The sequence below is a fragment of the Grampus griseus genome (genome assembly GCF_964374135.1).
Source record: "Grampus griseus genome assembly, chromosome: 8".
In the NCBI taxonomy this organism is placed as follows: Eukaryota; Metazoa; Chordata; class Mammalia; order Artiodactyla; family Delphinidae; genus Grampus; species Grampus griseus.
In genome coordinates, this window is record NC_139002.1 from 20,611,952 (window position 1) to 20,633,095 (window position 21,144).

The 21,144-nt window shown below is 38.8% G+C and overlaps 1 protein-coding gene across 5 annotated transcripts; it reads right to left on the minus strand.

Moving 5' to 3' along the window:
- Nucleotides 1-3,237: 3,237 nt before the first annotated feature.
- PTS (6-pyruvoyltetrahydropterin synthase) lies at nucleotides 3,238-21,138 on the minus strand. Of its 5 annotated transcripts, none has more exons than XM_082659538.1 (6): nucleotides 21,002-21,138; nucleotides 19,496-19,575; nucleotides 18,290-18,312; nucleotides 17,861-17,917; nucleotides 14,975-15,045; nucleotides 3,238-3,526 (listed from the first exon to the last, which is right to left on the minus strand). In XM_082659538.1, the coding sequence occupies exons 1-6, from the start codon at nucleotides 21,082-21,084 to the stop codon at nucleotides 3,487-3,489; spliced, it is 354 nt and encodes a 117-aa protein (XP_082515664.1). In that variant the 5' UTR covers nucleotides 21,085-21,138; the 3' UTR covers nucleotides 3,238-3,486. The 5 variants fall into 5 exon arrangements, with proteins under 5 accessions (XP_082515664.1, XP_082515663.1, XP_082515665.1 ...); XM_082659537.1 differs by lacking the exon at nucleotides 3,238-3,526 and adding an exon at nucleotides 13,695-14,785; XM_082659539.1 differs by lacking the exons at nucleotides 3,238-3,526; nucleotides 18,290-18,312 and adding an exon at nucleotides 13,695-14,785.
- Nucleotides 21,139-21,144: the final 6 nt, after the last annotated feature.

Consider the following 21,144-nt stretch of genomic DNA (forward strand, 5'->3'; position numbering starts at 1 on the left):
AACTACACAGACATCAACACAACTTCAAACGAAGGTGGAAGACGTCACACCCCACACCTGGTTAGGCTGCATTTTTTCTTTTCTAAACAGTTTTCTCCTTCAAGAAAGGAACCTTGACGTTCCCCCTAGTTCTTTGGGAATTACTGAAAGTTATTATGGCAACAAATTGAGCCCTAGTTTGCTGAAAAACACATATTGCCTCAGTGTTGCCACCGATCTGTTAGATCTACACTCTACAAGGAACCCTGCTCCTAGGGGCTAAACAGATGGAATGATAAAAGGCATTCTTTGCAAGACCAGCTGAGGCCTCTCTGCCTGGGGTAAATCCACTCTCCACAAGCTGGGACAGGAACTACCCACCAATCTTCATTGTCTGTCCTGCCATAAAGGGAGTACCTTAGTGAGCCCCTGAGTGAGCGCTGCTAACAAATGATGGTGTGGTCATAAGGACAGCAATTTACTAAAAGACCCGTGATTCAGAATTCTAGCTTATCTGTGCTTAAATTAGTAGTTGAGGACTAAGACAAATTTTACCCACAAATGGAAATGGAAAATCCCCACGAAGATAAAGTTAGCCAGACGAACAAGTTTGGAGGAAGATGGGATTTTATTTCATATTGCAGTGGTTGTTCTCTAAGCTGAAGCATGTAAAAAATAACACCTATCTGAAGTATACTTTAAAGTTTGGTGTTAAACATTGTAAATCAACTACACTTCAATTAAAAAAAGACGTTTTGGTGTTAAATCTCAAAATTTTTACCAAACCAGTTTCAACCAGTTCTTTACTTTCGGGCACTTTCATACATGCAATAATTATTCAGCACCTGCTCTGTAGGAGGCACTAGGCTAGGTCCTGGGGAAACAATGAATAAGACAGGGCTCTGGTCCTCATGAAGTTGACATCCTCGAGGTGAGTATAGACAATAAACTAACAAGCAAATAAATAAGACAAAAGGAAACATATATGTAATTTTAAAACTGCAAGAAAGGGCACTGTATAGGTATTATGATAGAAAATAACAGAGGATTTCTACCTATACAGGGTGACCAAGGAAGCCTTCAAGAGGGTGATATTTAGGGTGGGATCTGAAGAACAATTAGGTTTTATGAAAGGAATGAGGAATGGGCCAGGGGCAATGGTTGGGGCAACATTCTAGGCAGAAGGGAAGTAAACACAAAGCTCCTGAGAGACACTGCTTTGGGAAAGATCCCCGGTGTTCTCCCTACTTGCTGCAATTAATAAGTTTTTCTCTCGCTTACAAAAAAAAAAAGATCCTGAGGCACGAATGAAGTGAGTGTTCATTAGGATGAGCAAAGGCCAATGTGACAAAAACACAGTGATCATTTTAAGGCTGGGGAAGTAGGCAGTGACTGGATCATAAGGGGCTTGGCAGGCCAATGTCAGGAGTTTGGATTGTATTTTAAAAACAAGAGGAAGCTCTCAAGGATGGGGGATGAGGGGGATGACAGTGTGGAAGAGAACCAAAGTGGAGCAGGACACCAGTTAAGAGACCATGTCAGAAATCCAGGCAAACAAATGGTGGCAATCCGGACTGCCGTGGTGACATTGGAAATGGAGAGAGAGAGGCAAAAATCATTGTTTATTTAGAGGTAGAACTTTCTGATAGATTGGAGGTAAGAAGTGAAAAGGGGGAGTGGGAATCAAGGACAACTTCCAGATTTCTGGCTTGAAAAAAATGAATGGATGGTGGTCCATACTCATTCCCATGAGTATTTTTAGGGAACTAGTAAAAGAAGATTCTGAAGGAGAAATCAGAAATTCAGTTTTGGAAGTGTTAAGTTTGAGATGTCCACAAGACACCCAACCACCCATATGCGGTTCTATCTGTGCAAACAAAAACTTTAAAAGGTAAAGGCCAACACTAGTTCTATTTCTTCAGGTTGTCCCCAGCCATAGCACTCACATTTATTAAGATATTTGTGAAAAGTAAAAAAGGGTTTTTAAACTTAGTTCATACTTCTTATCATACTAAATTGGGATTTTTCATTGACTAGTAAACTGGTTGTATGAGGGTGAACCTGGGCTTAAGTACCGATGACTTGTTTCTTGGGCATCTTTAAGAATACATGCCTGAGATGTCACTTCTTTAGCCAACAACCAGGAAAGAAAAGGGAAAGGAATTCTAATTCTCTTTTTTAATGATTAATACTTCTGTCTAGATGGTGACAGAATACTGGTAGGAGTGGGTGGGTGGATTTTGAAGGAAGCAAACTAACTGATGAAAGCATAACTGCTGCTTTGAAAATCTTCCAGTGCAAGAATCACTTTCCCCTACTTTTCTTTTATGGTGATAGCAGTTCTCTCAGTAGCTATGCAGAGATAGTGTTTTTCTGGGGCATTTTCCAAAATGTCTGTCTTGCAACAGAATCTTGTTATAAAGTTAAATTGCGTGAAACTAACAATGATTTTTCTATGTGCAAGGGAGGCTAGAAATATCCCAGACATAACAAAAGCAAAATGAGCACAATCTGTTTCCCGTCTTTAAGATAATTCCATTTCCAGGAGGAATGTAAAAGTTTGCAGTTTAAAAAACAAAACGGACACTTATCATAGATCTTTTTCACTCTTGCAAAATGAAATGTGCTTTACTCCCCTGGGGTCAAAAAGGGCATGCTACACACTCCCTGCCTACCTCTCCAGCCTCATCTCCTGCTATTCTCCATATCACTTTACACACTAGAATATGTTTAATCCCCTCCCCTTGAGTGTGGGACGGATCTGGTGACTTGCTTCTAAGGAACAACAAACAGAAAAGTGATTAGGTTACCAGGCTGTGGCTTCCATCCTGCTAACGCTCATGTTCTCACTCACACACACCCCACTTTTCTCCCTCCCTCCTCGCCCCCCTCCTCTCACTCTCACTGGCACTCTCCCTCGCTCACTCTGATGAAGGAAGCTGCTCTATGAAAAGGCCTACATGGCAAGAAAGGAAGGCAGGAATGGAGGCCTAACTCCAACAACCAGTGAGGAACTGAATCCTGCTATCAACCACACAAGTGAGCAAGGAGGCTGATCCTTCCCAGTCAAGCCTTGAGATGCCTGCAGCCTTGTGAGCGACTCTAAGCCAGAGGTCCTAGCTACGCCACATCCAGATTTCTGGCACATTAAAAATGTGAAATAATAAATGTTTAATATATGTAATAAATGTAAACATTCATGTAATAAATGTTTAATAAATCCTGTTTTAAGCCCCTAGGTTTGGAATAATGTGTCATGCAGCAGTAGGTAAGTAGTATGCTCACCCCGCAGAGTGGTTATAAGGATAAAGTGATGTAACATAAAAAGTATTAGCAAAATGCCTGACACCACAGCAAGAGCCCCGTGACATCAGCTCCATTTCCCTTCCCATCACTCTATCTTCACTGCCGCCACCACACGCATGACACCGTCACCTCCTGTCTAGATTCCTGTAATGACTTCGCAACTGGTTTCTTTGCTTCCCTTTGTGCAGCTGGCTATCTTCCTTAAAAAGCAAGCAAATAAAACTTCAACAGCTCCTTACCCCTGGGTAAAAAAAGAAAAATTTCACATATTGAGGTATGGGGAAGTCATTCTGGCTTATACATGAGTTAACTCAAATGTTATTGCTAACTAAAATAGACTGTTTGTGGCTTACCAAACCTGCACTGTCCATCTGCTTTAATTATTAAAGGAAAAGGGCATGGTGACCAGAAGTGTAAAGAACAGCCATATTAAAAATAAAGATTAAATGCCTCCCTTCCTGGGACGCCAATGCTGGTACTCCTTTGATAAGACTCCCTTCTCAGGTGCCAAGGCCATACTGACTCGCTATGTACATGCTGATCTGGTTTTTTTCAAACGTTGAAGGAATGTATCCCCGACTTGTTTGACATTCTCTGTTCTGACAAGACACAAAACTGTGCTTTGAGCAGTTCCTCAGAGTTATCTGAGAGACTGTCTTCTGGACTATAGTCCTCAGTTTGGCTCAAATAAACCTCTTTCCTATTCCTATTATAGACTGTTTATTGATTATTTTCATCAACACCCTTAAAGAATAAAAATCAAACAAATAATTAAGGCTCTCTAGGCTGTCTGCATCCTGTATTTCCAAGCTAACTTCCCATGGCTCTCTCACACAGCATCACCATTCTATTAAGATTAATCTACTCATTATATCCCAAATATACTTTGTACACTCCCACCCTGGTAATCTCACTTATGAAATTTTACCCTTTCAGTATTTTCTCCCCTTTTCTCCTGAATTCTAAACCAACACCCTCCCTGTCCCATCACTTTAAACACCATTCAGGACTAACCTTGTCCACACTAAGCTTTTCCAAACCTAACCACCCCATAACAATTTTTCCCTTCTCTAAATTAATATTTACTCATTTGGTATTTAAAGTCATCGAGATACAAAATCTAAAAACAGGCAGAAGCAACTTCAGAAAACATCTGTCCAACATTCATTTTGGAGAACTAAGGCTCTGATATGAAAGTGACACAAGTGAGCAGTAATGGCACTTGGACTAGAACTCAAGCCTCAAATTTTTCATGTTATTCAATTCTAAAAATATTTCCCAAATGTCCACTATGTATAAGACACTGTAAAATTTGAGCAGTTTCTACCATTACGCCATTCATTTATTTAATCAGTGAAAATTATTGAGTACTATTTACCAGATACTCTGCTTAGAATAATTTTGCCCACAAGGTATCGGAGTAGTGAAAAAACCAAAAGGTAAAGCAATAATAAAATAGAGCTTACTAAAGTCTCTGATAGCAGGTTCTAGGGAGACTTAGAAGAAATCATCTATATCCTATCTTTGGTCCTTCACTCATCTACTCACTCACTCATTCACTAAATAGACAGACAGACAGACAGTAGGTACACAAACAGAATTCTCACTTTCCTAAGGAGAGCAAGTAGGAAAAAAAATGTTCTCTTGAAGCAACTCATGAACAACAAACACCTGGAGTGTCCCTGTTACTATTAAAAAAATGATGTTTTTCTAATATGATATCAGATCTGCATAATGTGGTATTAAAAAATCTTGAGGGCTTCCCTGGTGGCGCAGTGGTTGAAAGTACGCCTGCCAATGCAGGGGACACGGGTTCGTGCCCCGGTCTGGGAAGATTCCACATGCCGCGAGGCGGCTGGGCCCATGAGCCATGGCCGCTGAGCCTGCGCGTCCGGAGCCTGTGCTCCGCAACGGGAGAGGCCGCAGCAGTGAGAGGCCCGTGTACCGCAAAAAAAAAAAAAAAAAATCTTGAAATGTATACACTATCCTTTTTTTAAGAGTCTGTGCTTGACCCCTCCATGCCACACGGGTTCTTGGGGGCATAGGAGGGAGGCCGGGGAGACCAGGAGAGGAAGGCGGGAGGGGTCCTCCAGGAGGAGCAGGAGAGGAGCAGAGGGCGTTTGCCCTGCCCGCTCGGGCCCAGGTACCCTGCTGAGCTCCCAGGCCAATCCCCTGCCCTCCAAAGCCCGCTCCAGGTCATGTGGGTCCTTGGGGGCATAGGAAAGAAGCCTAGGGGAGAAAAAGAGAGGCAGGCAGGAGGGGCCCTCCTAGACTGGAGGAGCAGGAGAGGAGAGGAGGGCATTTGCCGTGCCCACTTGAGCCCAGGAAGCCTGCTGGGCTCCCAGGTGAGGTCCCCCATCCTCTGAGGCCAGGGGTGGGGGGCACGCCTGGGCCCCTTCTGTTCTATTAAGCCTAAGCCCCACCCCCACAGCCTTTTCCAGCCCTGTGGGTCCTAAGCATAGGCCCCACCCACCACCCAAACCTCACCCTTGCTTAGGCCCTGCCCTCCACAGCCAAGTCCTTCCCCCACCCCTTTTTTTCCCTCCTCCTTTTTTTTTTTTACTATTGTGGTACTGTTGTACCTTCTAGTTGCTGATTCATCTATATTTTTATTTTTATATTCTTTCTAACGTGTCTGTTAGTTTCCTATGTTACTGTTAGCTTTTTTTTCCTGCTGCCCCATGCTGCTTGCAGGATCTTGGTTCACGAGCCACGTGTCGGGCCGAAGCTCCTGCAGCGGGAGCTCCGAGTCCAAACCACTGGATTAACAGAGAACCTCAGACCCCAGGAAATATTCATCAGACTGAGGTCTCATGGAGCTCCTCATCTCAGCACCAAGACCCAGCTCTACTCAATAGCCTACAAACTCCAGTGTTGGAAGCCTCAGGCCAAACAACCAGTAAGACAGGAACACAGTCCCACTCATTAAAAAAAAAAAAAAAAAAAAGAGACAGCATAAAAATATGTCACAGATGAAGGAACAAGGTAAAAACCTACAAGACCAAATAAATGAAGAGGAAATAGGCAGTCTACCTGAAAAAAGAATTCAGAGTAATGATAGTAAAGATGATCCAGAATCTTGGAAATAGAATGGAGACACGGATTGAGAAAATTCAAGAAATGTTTAACAAAGATCTAGAAGAACTAAAGAAGAAACAGAGATGAACAGCACAATAACTGAAATGAAAAATACACTAGAAGGAATCAAGAACAGAATAACTGAGGCAGAAGAAGGAATAAGTGAGCTGGAAGACAAAATGGTGGAAATAACCGCTCAGGAGCAGAATAAAGGAAAAAGAATAAAAAGAATTGAAGACAATCTCAGAGACCTCTGGGACAACACTAAGTGCACCAACATTCAAATTATAGGGGGTCCCAGAAGAAGAAGAGAAAAAGAAAGGGTCTGAGAAAATATTTGAAGAGATTATAGTCAAAAATGTCCCTAACATCTGGAAGGAAATAGTCACCCAAGTTCAGGAAGCTCAGAGAGTCCCATACAGGATAAACCCTAGGAAAAACACACCAAGACACATAATCAAACTAACAAAAATTAAATTCAAAGAAAAAGTATTAAAAGCAGCAAGGGAAAAACAAAAAATAACATACAAAGAAATCCCCATAAGGTTATCAGCTGATTTTTCAGCAGAAACTCTGCAGGCCAGAAGGGAGTGGCAGGATATACTTAAAGTGATAAAAGAGAAAACCTACAACCAAGATTACTCTACTCAGCAAGGATCTCATTCATATTTGATGGAAAACTCAAAAGCTTTTCAGACAAGCAAAAGCTAAGAGAATTCAGCACCACCAAACCAGCTTTACAACAAATGCTAAAGAAACTTCTCAGGGCAGGTAACACAGAGGAGAAAAAGACCCACAAAAACAAACCCAGAACAATTAAGAAAATGGTAATAAGAACATACATATAGATAATAACCTTGAATGTAAATGGATTAAATGTCCCAACCAAAAGACATAGACTGGCTGAACAGATACAAAAACAAGACCCATATATATGCTGTCTACAAGAGACCCACTTCAGACCCAGGGACACATACAGACTGAAAGTGAAGGGATGGAAAAAGATATTCCATGCAAATGGAAATAAAAAGAAAGCTGGAGCAGCAATACTCGTATCAGATAAAATAGACTTTTTATTTTAAAATAAAGACTGTTACAAGAGATAAGGAGGGATACAACATAATGATCAAAGGATCAATCTAAGAAGAAGATATAACAATTAAAAATGTTTATGCACCCAACATAGAAGCACCTCAATACATAAGGCAAATGCTACAACCATGAAAGGAGAAATCAACAGTAACACAATAATAGAAGGGAATTTAACACCTCACTTACACCAATGGACAGATCATCCAAACAGAAAATAAATAAGGAAACACAACCTTTAAATGACACAATAGACCAGATAGATTTAATTGATATTTATATAACATTCCACCCAAAAGTGGCAGAATACACTTTCTTCTGAAGTGCACATGGAACATTCTCCAGGATAGATCACATCTTGGGTCACAAATCAAGCCTCAGAAAATTTAAGAAAATTGAAATCATATCAAGCATCTTTTCTGACCACAATGCTATGAGACTGGAAATCGATTACAGGAAAAAACCTGTAAAAAACACAAATACATGGAGGCTAAACAGTGCACTACTAAATAACCAAGAGATCACTGAAGAAATCAAAGATGAAATCAAAAAGTGCATAGAAACAAATGACAATGAAAACACGACAACCCAAAACCTATGGGATGCAGCAAAAGCAGTTTTAAGAGGGAAGTTTATAGCAATACAATCTCACTTCAAGAAACAGGAAAAATAAACCATATAACCCTACACTTGAAACAACCTCAGAAAGAAGAACAAAGAAAACCCTAAGTCAGGAAAAGGAAAGAAATCAAAAAGATCAGAGAAGAAATAAATGAAATAGAAATGAAGAAAACAATAGCAAAGATCAATAAAACTACAAGCTGTTTCTTTGAGAAGATAAACAAAATTGAAAAACCCTTAGTGAGACTCATCAAGAAAAAAAGGGAGAGGACACAAATCAATAAAATTAGAAATGAAGAAGGAGATATCGGGACTTACCTGGTAGCGCAGTGCTTAAGAATCCGCCTGCCAATGCAGGGGACATGGGCTCGAGCCCTGGTCCAGGAAGATCCCACGTGCTGCGGACCAACTAAGCCCACGCGCTACAACTACTGAGCCTGTGCTCTAGAGCCTGCGAGCCACAACTACTGAGCTCACAAGCCACAACTACTGAGGCCGCATGCCACAACTACTAATGCCCACAAGCCTAGAGCCCATGCTCCACAAAAAGAGGAGTCACCACAATGAGGAGCCCGCGCACCACAACAAAGTGTAGCCCCCGCTCTCCGCAACTAGAGAAAGCCTATGCACAGCAAAGAAGACCCAACGCAGCCAAAAATAAATAAACTAATAATAATTTTAAAAAGTAGAAATCACAACTGACACCACAGAAATACAAAGGATTATAAGAGACTACTACAAACAACTATATGCCCATAAAATGGACAACCACGAAAAAATGGACAAATTCTTAGAAAGGTACAATTATCCAAGACTGAACCAGGAAGAATTAGAAAATATAAACAGACCTATCACAAGTAATGAAAATGAAACCGTAATTAAAACCCTCCAACAAACAAAAGTCCAGGACCAGATGGCTTCACAGGTGAATTCTGTCAAACATTTAGAGAAGAGTTAACACCGATCCTTTTCAAACTCTTCCAAAACATTGCAGAGGGAAAAACGCTCCCAAATTCATTCTATGAAGCCATCGTCACCCTGATACCAAAACCAGAAAAAGATATCACAAAAAAAGAAAATTACAGACCAACATCACTGATGAACATAGATACAAAAATCCTAAACAAAATACTAGCAAACAGAATCCAACAACACATTAAAAGGATCATACACCATGATCAAGTGGGATTTATCCCAGGGATGCAAGGATTCTTCAATATACGCAAATCAATCAATGTGATACACCACATTAACAAATTAAGAAATAAAAACCATGTGATCATCTAAATAGATGCAGAAAAAGCTTTTGACAAATTCAACACCCATTTATGATAAAAACTCTCCAGGAAATGGGCATAGAGGGAACCTACCTCAACATAATAAAAGCCATATATGACAAACCCACAGCAGGCATCATACTCAATGGTGAAAAACTGAAAGCATTTCCACTAAGATCAGCAAGAAGACAAGGATGCCCACTCTCGCCACTCTTATTCAACATAGTTTTGGAAGTCCTAGCCACAGCAATCAGAGAATAAAAAGAAATAAAAGGAATACAAATTGGAAAAGAAGAAGTAAAACTGTCACTGTTCGCTGATAACAAGATACTATACATAGAAAATCCTAAAAATGCCACCAGAAAACTACTAGAACTAATCAATAAATATGGTACGGTTGCAGGGTACAAAATTAATGCACAGAAATCTCTGGCATTCCTATACACCAACAATGAAAAATCAGAAAGAGAAATTAAGGAAACACTCCTATTTACCACTGCAAAAAAAAGAATAAAATACCTGCCTAAGGAATAAACCTGCGTAAGGAGGTGAAAGACTTGTACTCAGAAAACTATAAAACACTGATGAAAGAAATCAAAGATGACATAAACAGACGGAGAAATATACCATGCTCTTAGACTGGAAGAATCAGTATTGTGAAAAAGACTATACTACCCAAAGCAATCTACAGATTCAATGCAATCCCTATCAAACTACCAATGGCATTTTTCATTGAATTAGCACAAAAAATTTTATGATTCTTATGGAAACACAAAAGACCCTGAATAGCCAAAGCAATATTAGGAAAGAAAAACGGAGTTGGAGGAATCAGGCTCCCCAACTTCAAACTATACCACAAGGCCACAGTAATCAAGACAGTATGGTACTGGCACAAAAACAGAAATATAGATCAATGGTACAGGACAGAATGCCCAGAGCTAAACCCACGCACATATGGGCACCTAATTTATGACAAAGGAGGCAAGAACATACAAGGGAGAAAAGACAGTCTCTTCAAATAAGTGGTGCTGGGAAAACTGGACAGCTACATGTAAGAGAATGACATTAGAACACTCCCTAACACCATACGCAAAAATAAACTTCAAATGGATTAAAGACTTAAATGTAAGTCCAGACACTATAAAACTCTTAAGAGGAAAACATAGGAAAAACACTCTGACATAAACCACAGCAAGATGTTTTTTGACCCACCTCCTGGAGTAACAGAAATAAAAACAAAAATAAACAAATGGAACTTCATTGAACTTAAAAGCTTTTGCACAGCAAAGGAAACCATAAACAAGACAAAAAGACAACCCTCAGAATGGGAGAAAATATTTGCAAATGAAACAAGAGACAAAGAATTAGTCTCCAAAATGTACAAACAGCTCATGGAGCTCAAAATCAAAAAATCAAACAATCCAATTAAAAAATGGGTGGAAGCTACACTCAACAATAAGAATGAACCATAGCTTAATAATATCAAATAGGGACTTCCCTGGCAGTCCAATGGTTAAGACTCTACACTTCCACTGCAGGGGCATGGGTTCAATCCCTGGTTGGGGAACTAAGATCCCACATGCTGCGCCGTGTGGCCCAAATAATAATAATGATAACAATAATAATATTAATATCAAATAAAATATTTAAGTAATTAAGTCTAGAACATTAGTGTACAATGTTCTGTTTACAAAGTGAAAAAGTTAAAAAATATGTTATATAAAGATATATAGTTTTAAGGAATATATATGTGTATATATATTCCCTATAAATTGTATACACGTATACATATACATACATATATGCAAATCAAAGGAATAATGAACCCAGATTTTGAATGATGGTTACTTCTAGCTGAAGGAAAAGGAGGATGGACGGAGTACATATGACTAGATGTCAGTTGTCAAGATCTCAGTTTTTATACTGGGTTGTGGCTTTATAGATGCTTATTATCTTATTAAATATAACCAGCTAACAGACTGAAAAGAGGTTCTGAATGGATCAGTGGCAAGAGTGTGTCATAAACCAAGGATTATGCATAATACAATTCTGTATACCTGAATGCTTTTTAAGAAGGTTTATGGCTTTGTATTATATAAAATTTTGTCTATTTAAAGAAAATGTTAAATTTAATGTAAAGTACTTATTCAGGCTGTGTTTATACATTAACTAGACGTATATAAAAACATTATATAAAATATTTTTAAAATCCTAAAAAAAAAAAAAAAAAAATGGGTGGAAGACCTAAATAGACATTTCACCAAGGAAGACATGCAGATGGCCAAGAGGCACGTGAAAAGATGCTCAACATCACTAATTATTAGAGAGATGCAAATCAAAACTACAATGAGTTGCAGATACAACTACTACGGAAAACAGTACAGAGGTTCCTTAAGAAACTAAAATTAGAACTACCATATGACCCAGCAATCCCACTACTGGGCATATACCCTGAGAAAACCATAATTGAAAAAGACACATGTACCACAATGTTCACTGCAGCACTATTTACAATAGCCAGGTCATGAAACCAATCTAAATGTCCATCGAGAGATGAATGGATAAAGAAGATGTGGCACATATATACAATGGAATATTACTCAGCCATAAAAAGAAACAAAATTGAGTTATCTGTAGTGAGGTGGATGGACCTAGAATCTGTCATACAGAGTAAAGTAAGTCAGAAAGAGAAAAACAAATACCATATGCTAATGCATATATATGGAATCTAAAAAACAAAAAGAAATGGTACTGATGAACTAGTTGCAGGGCAGGAATAAAGAGGTAGACATAGAGAATGGACTTGAGGACATGGGGTGGGAGGGGGAAGCTGAGGTGCAGTGAGAGAGTAGCATTGACCTATATACACTACCGAATGTAAAATAGTTGGCTGGTGGGAAGCAGCTGCATAGCACAGGGAGATCGGCTCAGTGCTTTGCGATGACCTAGAGGGGTGGGATAGGGAGGGTGGGAGGGAGGCTCAAGAGGGAGGGGATATGGCGACATGTGTATGCATATGGCTGATTTGCTTTTTTGTGCAACAGAAACTAACACAGTATTGTGAAGCAATTATACTCCAATAATGATCTATTTAAAAAAAAAAAAGAAGAATATACATTTCAACTTCAGGATAGCTGTTCTTCTGGGGAAAGAGAAAAAATGAGTCCCCCATCTTTTCCTCCAGAGAAAAGGTCACTGTACCAGGATGGACTGATGGACTCTTGAGATGCACAGTTCAAGATTAGGAAGAGGTGGGAAGAAGAGAAAAGCTAATTGATGTAGGGTAATTTAAAAATAAGTGACAGGGACTTCCCTGTTGGCGCAGTGACTGGGAATCCGCCTGCCAATACAGGGGACACTGATTAGAGCCCTGGTCGGGAAGATCCCACATGCTGCGGAGCAACTAAGTCCGTGAGCCACAACTGCTGAGCCTGTGCTCTAGAACCCTCACGCCACAACTACTGAAGCCCACGCACCTAGAGCCCGTGCTCCTCAACAAGAGAAGCCACCACAATGAGAAGCCCACACACCGCAACAAAGAGTAGCCCCCGCTTGCCACAACTAGAGAAAACCACGCGCAGCAACAAAGACCCAATACAGCCCAAAAAGTAAATAAATAAATAAGTGACAAAGAGGCATGGACAGAAATGCAAACCAGTTGAGAAAAGGGGAACTGTATTGGAGTGTGGTTTGTAAATAAGAGGCTCCAGAGCAATGTGGGTTTACAGAAAATTGAAAAGGAGAGAAAAAGAGATATAGGAAGTGTTACTGGGGTGTATCAAAGGGAATTTATTAACAATTTTAGACGAGAGCCAAGTAAATTATTAGAATTCCTTAAAAAAAAAGTGTGTGCTTGAGAGTCAGACTGAGTATCAAACACTCAGTTTGCTATTAATTTGCTGAGTGAGCTTAGGCAAGTAGCTTAAACTCAGTTCAATTTTAATTTTCTCATCTGTAAAGTGGGAATAATACCTTGCATGGAAGCTGTGGGAATTAAAACATAAAGTGCCTTAGCAAATTATCGCTATCCTGCCTTTCAAGTAATCAATACAAAATATACATGAATAAGTAACATAAAAATTGTGTTGATAACTAAAACACATTTAAATTTAATCAAGTGGGCATTGTATTATTGTCAAAATTTACCATAAAATTCCTGTAGTTAATAACTCTCCAAAATAAAAGTGTACTCCTTGGAAAATTTTTTTAGTATAGTAATCACCACACATGTCCTTTTACTATTTTCAGGCAGCAACATTCTAAGAGTCCATTGTGTACTAGTTGTTATGTGGAGAGAAAAATGAAACCCTATATTTAAGAAGTCCAGAATACAAATGAGAACACAAGTGAGAACAGTTCTTTTTGCAAAGAAAGCAAACACGTTCTTGTGGATTTAGGCATCAGAAAAAGATACCAGGGATGAAAAATATAGTTCAACTAAGCAGATAAATTTAGTGATCAGAACAAAATGGAATTAATTAGGAAAAACTGTATATAAGAGATCCTTTACAGAGTAATATATCCTTTTCATGTTGATTATTTTAACAGGGTTTAATACATGTGATTATTCTTCAGCCTTCTGAGTTTAAATTGTTCATGTAGCCACAAGGTCTGGAAACACAGACAAATATACATAAGCAGTTTACTGATCTTCCATGATTATGTTCAATGTGCTATTCCTCACTAGCAGTTCATAGTTCAATAAGCTGTGCAAATGTGCAATGAACAATGTGTATTAAAGCAACATTCCCATCAGTCCTTGTACACCTATTTACAATGCATTGCCTCAAATTGTGACTAATTTTCACTGAATAAACTTGCACCTTTAGCATATTCTAGAAGTGATCAAGGGAGCTCAATCTACTAAGAAATAGAATGTTGTCTATGTTTCTAGACTTGGTGATCACCTGTATTTTATTTTTTATAAGATTCACCTACTGTAAGTCTTATAAACATTTTTGCCATTTACATTATACCAAGAAAAAAAATGAATACTACAAATGATATAATGGAAAAAACAGATTTCTTTTGCTTTCATATAATTCTACACCAAACATTTTGCTGAAATGATTTTAATCTATAGATGAAAGACTCTTTAAATGATACTCAGAATACATTACAAATTTGATTTTAAAATAGATTTGAGTCTAAAACAGGTCTTATTCACAATGATTCCAATAAATCAAGTGCTCCAGAACTCAATATGGAGATGCAACAATTATGTGATGACTTCTTAATCGTCCAAGGGGATAAAGATCTTCTTCAAATATGGAAAAAAATTAAATCATTCTATAGTATTAACTTCTAAGAGTTATTCTCCTTTATAGACTACAATATTATTATCAGTTTCATATACTTTTACTTTATAAAGAACTCCTATAGGAAGAAATTTCTGGAGGTTTTCCCAGATATATACAGCTACATTTTCTGTCGTGCTGTAGAAGAAAAGGAAAGAAGATCAAAAGGCAAATAAACAAAACTTCATGTTTAATACTTACAGAGAATAGAAATTCTAGTTTTAAAAGATATTACACTAAAACTTTAGAAATCACACAATAATCAAGTAAAATGTTAAAATCGATTCTTCTTTCTTACTATTTACATAAAGTAAAATAGTCACTCACCTTACAACATCTGCAAAATACGGCACATCCAGATCCAGATTCTTATGATCAAGGGGCTTCATAATTGCCTCCTATAGACAAAACAAAGGAAAAACATCACTAATTCCATTTATGACTCATATTCCAAAGTATCCTACCTTTGCCTCTAAACCTTACCTTATCATTTAGTCACTAACTCGATACTTGCAAGTACTTGGTGTCTTATAAAACAATCTCAGAAAGTTTAAAGTTGTAAAATAAAGTAAGGCCTAGCTCTCCACAATGACTGGATATCCTCATTACTGAATGCAAAGAGGTAAGAAACCAAAAAATAGAGAATTCACTGGAGCTTTCTCATAACAAGCCATTGTGATTCAGAATTTAGTTTAATACTTCTTGAATTTTGTCCAAAATGTTACTAGAAATACTTCTCCCTAACAGTCTCACCTTCAGCACAATGCCACAATTTAATTAGGACAAACATTCAATGAGTACTACATTTATAAAGCAGATTGAGACTAAAATTATGTAAGGAGTTCTAAATTTCTGCTGTAAGGTGTAATTTAAGAATGCTCTCGGGCTCTTAGAAGAAAAAATAAAAACATGTAAAGACTATTGCTTCCTAATACTTGTATTAGGAATATTAAACATAATGTTTTTCTTTATCAATGGCAAGAATTGTAATTGCCTTATTCTTTGTAAATTTTTACTTTTAGCTATTGTAAAACATCTAAGCAATCTAAAAAATACAATAAACTAGTGAATATAACAAGAAAGAAACAGACTCTCAGATGAAGAGAACTAGTTGTTACCAGTGGGGAGAGGGAAGGGAGGAGGGGCAGTAAAGGGGTAGGGGATTAAGGGGTACAAACTATTATGTATAAAATAAGCTATAAGAATATATTGTACAACATGGGGAATATAGCCAATATTTTATAATAACTATGAATGGAGTATAACCTTTAAAAATTGTCAGTCACTATACTGTACACCTGTAAATTATATAATATTGCTCATCAACTATATTTCAATAAAAAAAGCATTTGTGAAACAATCTAAGTTTCCATATGGTATGGTTCCAAGAAAGGTACATTAATGACAACAATAGCAATCATTGTCTGAACAAAATCAGAATCATATTAAAAAAAGTAAGTTCTAAACCAAACAACTTTTAAAATAAATCAAATGATATCCATATGGATATCAAGAAAATAAACCTTTGTTTAATCTTTGTTTTAATTGAAAATTCCAGTTCAGATCTCAACTTTTCCATTGAAGCCTCTTCTACAGGGCTCCTTCTAATTTGACTCTGTATGCCATGATCAGCCACTTTTACTCATGTAAAAGTACTAAAGTGTGTGGTGTGTGGTATCCCTCAGGTATGCAAATATGGAGAAAAAGTGTAGAGAACCTCTCCTTTAGTATTTAACTGTATGCCTGCTTGGGGTGCCTCTTATATTTCTCAAGTTGTTGTCTTGTATTTGTGTGTGCGTGTGTGTGTGTATATATATATTTTTTTTTATGTCACCAGTAAATGTAAGCACTCTGACTTTACAGCTTTCCTACAGTACTTTGAGCACAGTACTGTTTGTTCATTCACTCATTCTCCTATTCATTTATTCAAGCAACACTTATTGAGCACTTACTATTCTTTACCTGCTATAAAAAGTCACGTGAGAGCTTCCCTGATGGCGCAGTGGTTAAGAATCCGCCTGCCAAAGCAGGGGACACGGGTTCGAGCCCTGGTCCGGGAAGATCCCACATGCCGCGGAGCAACTAAGCCCATGCACAACAGCTACCGAGCCTGTGCTCTAAAGCCCGCATGCCACAACTACTGAAGCCCACACGCCCAGAGCCTGTGCTCTGCAACAAAGAGAAGCCACCGCAGTGAGAAGCTCTCACACCACAACAAAGAGTAGCGCCCGCTCGACGCAACTAGAGAAAGCCTGCGCACAGCAACAAAGACCCAACACAGCCATAAATAAATTAATTAATTAAAAAAAAAAGAAAGTTTAAAAAGTCATGTGAGCACTCTGTGGCTAACAGCTATGTCTCATTCATCATTGGATTCCTAGTACTCAGCTCAAAGACTGATGCAAAGCAGGCATACTTATTGAATATATGGGAGATTAGTAACGTGAAAGAAGTAATGATTATTAATAACAGCATTTTTATGAAACAAATGTCAAATTTTAGAACAAAATAAGGAGCAAAGCTGAAGCAAAGTAAACAGGTGAAATGAAGGCATTTTAAAAACTAAGGTGGATGGAAGAAAATCTAATCTCAACTTTGTAAAGGACTAACTACATGACCTAGGGCAAGTCAGTTGGTTAACTGTTCAGCATCTCTCAATCTCAACCTATGGAATGAAGAAGTTGGCTTAGATAACCTCTGAGGTCTCTTACAATCCAAGAATTCTGTAATGATATAATCAGTGAGTCTTTTACCGAACAACCTCTTTTTTGTTATCCCTATGATGAACTGCCCCAGTGAGTTTATAATAAAGCTAAAGTGAATAAAACAGGGTAGTACTAAAATCTGTGATCAAAGGTGTAAGGAAAATTCACAGAAGCAGCAGAAAGTTTCAAGAAGAAAGCCGTGTCTTGAAAGAAGGGCAGAATTTGTTAAACAGAGAAAATCAGGATACACCAACAAAAAATACAAGATGAGCACGCTACATTTATTCCTATCATTGTAAGACAACCATGACTAATTTCCATTAAGTCATCCAAACACCTTTAGGAGAACATTGAGAGAAGTTCCTCCAACTACTACCCCACTCCCTCACCCAATTCCACTTGCCAGGTCATAGGACCTCTGATGATACTTGGTTGGGGAAGTGAAAAGGGGGCCATCAAATATTATATTCAGAAGACAGCACAAAATAAGCATCCAACATGCCATTACCTCCATATACTCTTTGAGGTCAGTCAAATTCATGACCATTCCTGTAACAGGATCAATCTAAAAAGTAAACAAAGGTGAATATTACTATAACATGCTCTTCATATGTAAACCTCTGGTAAATTATTAAGCTGCACAATGTGCAGAAATTGTCCCCACATTGGCCTTCATCCCCGAGACAATCCATCTCAGCATGGAAACACCAAGTGCTCTAGGCTTCCTTTTCACTGTACTGCTCTTCTATCTGTCCACATACAGCACATTAAAGAGGACATTTTGGGAGAGGAAAGGCCTGAAATGGCAGCAGCTCACCATACACAAAGACCAACAATGAAGCAATACTGATTTGAACAGAATTTTTCAGCACAGAATCCATCACGTTGGCTGAAAGAGGGCCCAGCAATGTGCACAAACCACATTTTCAGCACGTACCTCTCCATGTACTGTCACGACAACTATGGGGAAGAAAACAAAATACCAAAAAGAAACATGACTTTCAACAGAGTAACATCCAAACACAAGTTACTAACATAAATTATTAGATCTCACCCCACAAAGCTATATTTTCCCCCAGAACATCTTTTAGTTTAGATCTTTTTATCAACCAAGGCAGAGGAACTTAGAGGTGCTTAGCCAAGGCCAAAAAGGGTATAAATTCTGTTTATGATGCACTTGGAAGGAATCTCCACTAGGTAAGATCAAGATGCTGCTTGATCACTGCCTGTAAAAGTAGAAAATATACAGGAAGAAATTCAGCTACACACTGAGCTGGTCCAAGTACCTTTCTGAGCAAGCAAAACTACTACTGGGCCTAAAATTCTTATTCCTTTACTCATGTGAATGTAAACACAGTTTATAGTAATGCTCTGTAAATTAACAAGTACTTGTATGAAACTTCTGAAAAATCTTGATGATCAGAGTGCTCTACAAATTAATGATTTTTTCATATTTTTTTCAGCTCCATACAGACACCATTAGGTATTATGTGATAAGTGAGCAAACGGAGAATGAGAGATATCATAGGTCAAGTAAGTTAGGCAGTAACTAAACTAGAAATCCCAAACTTCTGACATCTTTTCTGGTCTTTTTACTCCATCATACCATATGCTGTGATGCTCTATGGCTTACATAGCTGTTTTGTGAGATATCATCTGTATCTCAAATAATCAAGTCCCTTGTCCTTGCATAAATTAATTACTTTCTTGGAACACTACTGTCAAAGTTTTAGACCCAACCTATTTTCCTGCCATGCCGCGTATCTTGAGCCAATATGCTCCCTTTGTCAGTCATTATTTACTCAATGAATACAATCTAATTTTAACATTGACCTCAGCAATACCTAATTAGAAGGAAACATGGTGCCAAAAGAACGTCATGTACTCTTAAGGCCAAGGAAAAAAGTATTTAAGCCATTCATTGTTTTGATCTATAACAGCAGACAATTGCATAGTAAAACTTAAGATACATCCAACTAAGGCAACAGATCTTTTCATTTTGAACTTCCATTTAATTTCTCATTCAAGGCTCAAAGCATTCATGTTCTGTCCATAAGGTTTCTTATACTCATTTAGACTGTATATGCTGAACACTCTTTCATCACTACCGAAAGAGCTAAAATTTCACCAGTTTTTCTCTCACCTTTATAATTGTGCCCATGGCCATTTGGGTTGTTGCATTTCCCAAACAGTTTCAAGTTTTCCTCATTACTCAGAGATTTGCTGACCAAAAAAAAAAAAAAAAGTCAACATGATACATGTTCAGATACCTTCTCTGTTCCCTACGCTTATTGTTTGCTCTAGCCTTTGAAAAACTTCACAACTTACTATTCTTTAGCTCATCAAATGGAGAGTCATAAATCAATTTGATTTCATTACTCAATTTTATGTCAGGAACCAGTGTATGCCCCCTAATTAGAGGACTATACCATACAAATTAGCTTAAGTAAATTCAACATCCTTGTTCCACAGCAAGACTTCAACAACTGATCTGCTCAAGGCCCTTCCATTTTTCAATTCAACATTTACTGAGTACCTACTACATACTAGGCACAGGCTGAATGAAGCAAGGGCACATGGTGATTAAAAAAGAAAAAGACGCTTATCCTCAAGTGGCTTAAAATCTCATTCCCCCTGAAAAATAATTACATGACCTAGTACATCTTCTCTTTAAAACCTTGCTTCATTATCCCTCAACTATTGCCTACTGATAACTTCAATCCATTCAGGGGTATTCAAAGCAGGTTAAATTTTAAAAGTACAATACTCAGCCGTTGTTCCAGGCAGAAATCCGTTTTCTTAATGGATTTTTATACATATACCTGTCCAATCAACTGTGCATCTTCAATGAGGCCGTACCACTCTCATATGTTTGAGCTTCCTATTACATAACCCCTTTCTTTTTTGAGACTCTCTTTATTACTTTCCTTTCTCCTGCTCATCTACTTCTTACATTTAGAGTACTACAGTTCACAAAGCTTTTGCACAAAATTATCTCACTGTACTCTCCACAAAATTGGCCAGTTTGTACACTGCAGATAGAAAACTGTGACAGGTCTTGATCACTGCTGCACCCGTTACCTAGCACAAGACCTGACAACAAATACCTGTCCAAGGAATAAATGGATAGGTGAATACTGTTAGGTAGAAATTATCCTCATTTTGCAGACGAGGAAACAGATGCTCAGAGAGTGGAGCTTGCTAATGAGTGGCAAAACCCTGCTCAAAATCAACTCTTCAGTGCGATGAAGCAGTATGAGTACTCTGGGCTCAAATCCCAACTGCGCTGCTTGCTCTCAGGAAAGTGAACATCTGGGTTCATTTTCTCTTCGGTATAAAGTGGACAAAACTCGCCTTGCTGTAACTGTATTAGCTATGGGTAGCTAACATGTACTGAGTGTTTACGATGTGCCTGGCACTGTGTAACCTGGGCGAGTTCAACACCTTTCAACGTCACATCGATCCCCAGAAGGCTGGTAGACGCCGGTCGCGGGTGTTATGACGTCATCAACGAAGCCTGGTGGCCGCAGGAGTGCACCGCGCCCCCCGCCCTCTCATCAGCGGGCACCCGTACCCCTCCCGCACCCGGGACCCAGCTCCGGAGCTCGAAGGTGCTGCCCCCACCACTGGTACTGTAGGCACACCCCACCTGTGGAGCCGATGGGTCGCGCTGAAGGAGACCAGGCGGGACACTCGCGCCCGCCGGCCAGGGCCCGAAGCCGCCGCGCTCATAGTTTTGCAAGCCCGCGTCCCCTCCAGCGCCTCCCGCCCTAGGCCCGCCGCCAGGCTGAG

Coding starts and splice junctions, on each gene's coding strand:
- PTS (XM_082659537.1), bottom strand. CDS start 21,084: ATGAGCGCGGCGGCTTCGGGCCCTGGCCGGCGGGCGCGAGTGTCCCGC. Junction 17,918..18,289: donor TCGTGACAGTACATGGAGAG/GTACGTGCTGAA, acceptor TTTACTTTTTAG/ATTGATCCTGTTACAGGAAT. Junction 14,786..14,974: donor TATTTTGCAGATGTTGTAAG/GTGAGTGACTAT, acceptor TTTCTTCTACAG/CACGACAGAAAATGTAGCTG.